At 39.2% G+C, this 6,000-nt stretch overlaps 1 protein-coding gene across 1 annotated transcript; it reads left to right on the forward strand.

Moving 5' to 3' along the window:
• Nucleotides 1–396: 396 nt before the first annotated feature.
• LOC121797226 (probable WRKY transcription factor 57) lies at nt 397–3,238 on the forward strand. Its single transcript, XM_042195982.1, has 3 exons — nt 397–1,056; nt 2,096–2,239; nt 2,610–3,238. The coding sequence occupies exons 1-3, from the start codon at nt 671–673 to the stop codon at nt 2,959–2,961; spliced, it is 882 nt and encodes a 293-aa protein (XP_042051916.1). The 5' UTR covers nt 397–670; the 3' UTR covers nt 2,962–3,238.
• Nucleotides 3,239–6,000: the final 2,762 nt, after the last annotated feature.

Here is a 6,000-nt window from a genome sequence, read left to right on the forward strand (position 1 = left end):
TTTTTTATATTCTTTTGGTGTGCCATAAATTGTTACAATGATACTATCATAATCTATGTGCAATAACTTTATAAATCAATACCCTAAAGTGATATCATTTCTTTACTCACAACACAAACAACTCTAAAATGTGACCCTTTCTAGTTTCTTCAATCAAAATATAAACAGCACAATTTTTTTAAAAATATTATGTACCCCAAAGAATTATTCGTAGTTTTACGGAATATAGAAAGTACTGACGTTTTCTTCTTCTTCTTCTTATAGTGAATGATACATAACTTACCATCCAAGTCATGCATAATAATTTACAATATACATATATTAATTATTACTAAGATAAATGTGGTGTTAAAATGAACCGTATTAATAAACTGAAAATAGAAAGACCAAGGCAGCATTTTGCACGCAATTCATGCGCGTGAACTTCGCTCCATCTCTCTCACCTCACACAGTCTCTCTCAACAGAACTTTCCAAGAAAACGATAAAAGAAAAAAAGAAAAAAAGGAAAAAATAAAAAACCACGATCAAATCATATCAAATCAAATCAATTGAATAACATCTCTTCTACGCGTAATTCTTTTATCCTCTTCCCAAAACCCTAGCTTTCTCTCTCCGCGTCTCCACTATTCGATTCGCTGCTCACCAATTCCATCTCAATCCGCCCGAGCTATGTCCGGCGAAGACAAGCCAGATCCCGACTTCGCTGCCGCCTCCACTTGGGAGCTCCGCCATCACACCGCCGCCGCTGACAATTCCTTCTTCTACGCCACTGACGACTACAAAGAGAGCACCATACTCAGTGAGTTCGGCTGGAATATCCCGCCGGATTCCACCGGAGCGTCCAATCGCCACTGCGATTTCGCCGATTTTCCCTCGATCGAGCCGGATTTGGCACCGAGCCGCGCCGACGATCGCGCCGCGCCGGATGCGATCACCAGCCGCATGGAGCCGATGGTGGAGGCCTCACCTTCGAATCCGTCGGTATCTTCGAGCTCGTCGGACGATACGCCGGAGAAATCCTCCGTCGCCGCCGCTAATCCGCCGCTGGACACAGCGTGAGTATTTTGTGCTAGATTAAACTGCATGCATGTGTGGTTTAGATCAGCGCTTTTTGCGGTGGTTCCTCCCTCCGGTAGTGAAAATGCGAGCTCGCGAAATCCAGTCGTTCGATTGTCAATTTTCGTGTTGTCAAATTACAGAACCGTTAAATGTTTCACCGCAGAGAATTTGCAGTTGTGTGCAGTAGTCTCAGTCTCTAGAAGCATCAATTTGCAGCACGCAAGTTGGGATGAGATATTTTCGGGATTTCCACGGATTTTAGGGGCGTTTAGGGTAATTTAAAAAGGGGGAAATTTTGTCACGGACCAAACACAGCCGCTATTGCGGCGGAATGGCGTGGTGATAAATATATTTCCTCCACTTTCCTTTTTCTTTTCGACTCGATATTTTTTATTGGATTCATCATCATAATTAATCATTAGGTTTTCTTAATGGCAGTTATTTTTCTTGCTTAAAATATGAACTCGAGGTCCATGCATCTCGTCCCAAAACTTCTCATGAAATCGAGCTATATTTACATATATAATCTGGAAAATTTGTTTTTTTAGACTAGTTTTATGAAAATCTTAGATTGAAAAGATGATATTCTCTCATTCATAAACTTGTTCGTAATATTAGGTAGAAGATTCGGCGGTTTTGGATGCTATAATGCTTCATTAACAGACTTTGGTGGCTAATTATGATTTTTCGTATTTGGGTTCAGTTATTGCTCCTATAATAAATTTGCTTTTTTGTAGATTTCATTTTTCTAATCTTCATGGGAAATGTGGTAGTTAAAATGAAAGAATCTAAGCTCTCATTCTTGTTTCAAATTAATGTTTTCTGCTAATTAGCTTAACACACCAAAGTTTATTTGCATGCAATATGCCTGTTTACTAATAATTTGAGTTAAGTAATGACTAAAAGAATCTCTCAGGGAATATATTTTTTCCTAAACACGTTATGAAAGTGAACTTTCTGGCTTATATTCGGATGATATGTATTTGTATTATTTGAGAGTATATGTTTAAATGAAGGGCTGCTAATTTTTTGCAGGGGCAAGCCGAAAAAGAAGGGACAAAAGCGAATTCGGCAGCCACGTTTCGCCTTTGTCACTAAAAGTGAAGTTGATCATCTTGAAGATGGTTATAGATGGCGAAAGTATGGTCAAAAAGCAGTGAAAAACAGCCCATTTCCAAGGTACAAGACATGCCATCATCATATGTGTTTGTGTAAAAGCAAAATGGTGAAACATCAAAGATTGAATAATGCACATATCATGAATCTGGACATGCACATGTTTGCTGTTCCTACATTTGAAGTGCTTGAGTGAGTTGATAAATTTATGCATTAATCTCGGTATGGTGAATTTGAAGGATTTGGTCACTCCATTTCGTCACATGCCTAAATGTTTGCTTTAAATGTGTTTCTATTTAGATAGGAATTACCAGAATTTTCACACAATGAAGTTATTGTGCATACTATTTTGTGTAATTTCATCTTAAACCATAAAACTTTACAAACCAAGGACACTTTGCTGACATGTTTATGTTTTTTTGTTGTGTTGAAGGAGCTATTATCGATGTACAAACAGTAAATGCATGGTAAAAAAGAGAATAGAACGGTCATTCGAGGATCCCTCAGTTGTAATAACAACATATGAAGGGCAACATAGTCATTACTCAGTTGGATACCCTAGAGGTGGTATGGTAACTCAGGAAGCTGCATTTTCCAATTACTTAACACCTTCTTCTAACAATCCACACTTGCCATACCATCCTAGACTTATTCATCCGCCGCAGCCGCCTCTTCAGCCTGCCTCCAGCAGTAGTGGCGGAGGAGAACCCCGTGCACCACCACCACCGGGGGAAGGACTCCTTGGGGACATCGTGCCGCCTAGAATGCGAAATAATGGATCATGATATTCATCTGGTATTATTGCTAAGCAAGCTATGATTTGTCATTACAGAGTTTTGTATCCTTAGTTATTTTTGTGGGGACTCTAATCTAATGTGATCCATAATCTAATATTGCTAAGCATATATGGGTTTAGGGTATTCTATGCATATATTGTCTAGTAAGAGATGATTGTTGTTGGACTGAATAAGGTCCTTGTAGATTTAATTTTGGTATACAAAGTTCACATGATTCTGATATTAAACTTATAAAAATATCTTGTTAGACGTTTGACATTGCCAAGTTTCCGGTCACTGTAAAATGTGTGCGTGTTAATTTCCAAAGTCATTGATAATGCTAAAAAGTGCATTGCACATTTGCTTATACTCATATTATAGTATTCTTCCTTTATTTTTTTGTGTTTAGATAGAGTGTTTATTTTTGTGTGTATGTAACTTAAAGTAACTGTTTTGTTAGCGTTTGTGTTTTCTAAAAGGGAAATGCTACGTGGCCACATTATGGCTGGCCATAATAGGATATTTTGGTCAATATACATACCAAACAATTAATAAATTAATAAAATCATAAAGATGTTCATATATTCTGATTTAAAAGTAGTTATAGATATTAAACAATTAAATTATAAAATATAAAACAATAAATTAAAGTTTAAAAAAATTGAGTGGATATCTAACATAAGAAACGATAATGAGCTACATATTCAAAGTTCCAAGATGATTTGACGACTTAGTTTTTTATGTGTATTATTTCGGGACAAAGGGTAAATTAGTCTTAGATAATTGTTACTTTTAAGATGAACTAAATCCAAGTAAATAAGCATTAAAGGTAACAATATTTTATTTTTATAGCCAGCCACATTATGGCCATTTAGCACTACTCTTTCTAAAATGCTTCTATACTTTACCACTCCCTTTGTCTTTGAGTAATCATCACACACTGGTTGTTGTCATTAATTATGAGATTTTAGGAGATAGTAACATTTTATTAATAAGAGTAGTAACAAAATATAATTGAATGAAGCATTTTATTTTTATGTTCACCATCTTTTGCCCCAAAAAGTTAACAAATACTCCCTCCGTCCCTCAAAGTTTGTCTAATTTTACCATTTTCGTCCGTCCCACAAAGTTTGTCTCACTTGAATCTTACCAAAAAAATAGACATTAAATACACTCTCAATCTCCTCAATATGAGACCCTTATTCAATTACACACCTTTATTTAATAAAATATCAAAAAAATTTAAAATCTATGCCGGATTAAATTAGGACAAACTTTAGGGGACGGATGGAGTGTAGTAAAAGAAATTGGTAGGGAGAAGCATACAAGTGGGCTTAAAGGGGCGGATTATTTACTAAAAGCGGGGGCAGCATTGCGTGGAAATCAATGTTGCTTCTGTCCCCACGTATTGCTTTTTTAACAATTTCAATTTTACCTATGTAACCATATAAACAGTATATTTACTCATTTGCTGATCCAAGAATATTTCAAATATATATTAAGCACCTCCAAATTAAAAAAAAGAGTATATTGCACATAAGAATATTGCTGATCCAAGAATATTTCAAATATATATTAAGTACCTCCAAATTTTAAAAAATAAGAATATTGCACATAAGAGATGAGGCAACTATTGGGGAATACTCAACTCGCCATAAAATTTAAGAGCTGGTGGTTTTGATCAATTAGGTGCCAAAAGTTTGAAAGTACAGTTTCGTTGTCTCCGAGCAAGAGCACATATTAGGTCATCCATAACGTTGTTGCTATACCGTTCTTAACCGTTCCTTAAACTACTATTTGCGGGCCCCACTATACTTTTTTACTCCATTCCTTAACTAAGGAACAAAACCTGCAACCCTCCGTTCCTTAACCGTTTCTTAACCATTCCTTAAATTACTATTCATTCAATTTCATTTTTTATTTTTATTTCCAACCCAATTCAATTAAAACAAACACACTTCATCAATAAAAAACACACAACATAAAAAAATACAACTTAAAATTCTAAAAAATAAAAAACACACCATTAAAATCCTAAAAAATTAAACGTTGCATAATTTAAAATACAAATTTAAAGAAAATAAAAAAAACTACTCCGCCGGTGAATCATCCCCCGAAGGCGATCGAGGTGGAGGGGGAGTCGGAAGGCCAAGTTGTGCTGCCATGTGCACAATTCCGTTCCACCAGGCCGCGTATTGGGAGGGCGAGAAGCGGGAAGTGTCCGCCATTGTGGCAGTCATGCACACCTCCATAAGGGTGTTCGAGCCTCCCCCGAGCCCGCCTGGCTTGATTCGCCTCGGCCCTTCCTCGCTCTAGCCGCCTTCGTCCCTTGCGGCCGACGGCGCCCACGGCTGGATCCCCCGTCATCGCCGGCCGTACCCGCAAACTCCTGCGGTGCACTCTCTTGTCCGCCGCTGCCCTCACCGGTGTCACCAGACGAGTATTGGCCACTCGCCGTGTGCTTCGTGCGCTTTGAGGTTGAGCCCGAGCTGGAGCATACACCGCCGGCTCACCTTTCCTCCTCCTTGACGATCTGCCAAATATCAACATATTTGAATTGTTTACCAGTGTCCTGGTTGTAGACGCGCAAAGCCGCCCTCAGAATGTCGGCTCCCGAAGCTCCGCTTTGGTAGTGCGCCGCTTCGGTCGAGTAGATGCCGTAGAATTTTTTGACCTATTTGTCGACTCGGCCAAAGTGAGAGCGGAGCATCTTATATGTGCGCTTCCGGGACCCTTTCGGCTTAATCTGGTAGTAGATCTCGGTGACCTTTTCCTAGAAGCACTTGTTGGGTTGTTGATTCCCGACGATGGGATCGTACGAGACGGTGATCCAGGCGTTGTACACCGCCATCATTTCGTTGTTGTTGTACGGATGCCGGCCTAGATCATCCTCTTCCTCCTCCTCGCCCGCCTCCGACTCTGCCCTGGAGCTTCGCCCGCCTCGGCCTACTCCCAGAGTGTGTTCAACGGGGAAATCCTCCCGAATCTGGGATAATCCCTGCGAATACCGCGGGGCGGAGGGACGAGCGTATGAATCCACGTCAAAAG

This window comes from Salvia splendens, chromosome 3 (genome assembly GCF_004379255.2).
Source record: "Salvia splendens isolate huo1 chromosome 3, SspV2, whole genome shotgun sequence".
NCBI classification, from domain to species: Eukaryota; Viridiplantae; Streptophyta; class Magnoliopsida; order Lamiales; family Lamiaceae; genus Salvia; species Salvia splendens.

Coding starts and splice junctions, on each gene's coding strand:
- LOC121797226 (XM_042195982.1), top strand. CDS start 671: ATGTCCGGCGAAGACAAGCCAGATCCCGACTTCGCTGCCGCCTCCACT. Junction 1,057..2,095: donor AATCCGCCGCTGGACACAGC/GTGAGTATTTTG, acceptor AATTTTTTGCAG/GGGCAAGCCGAAAAAGAAGG. Junction 2,240..2,609: donor AAAAACAGCCCATTTCCAAG/GTACAAGACATG, acceptor GTTGTGTTGAAG/GAGCTATTATCGATGTACAA.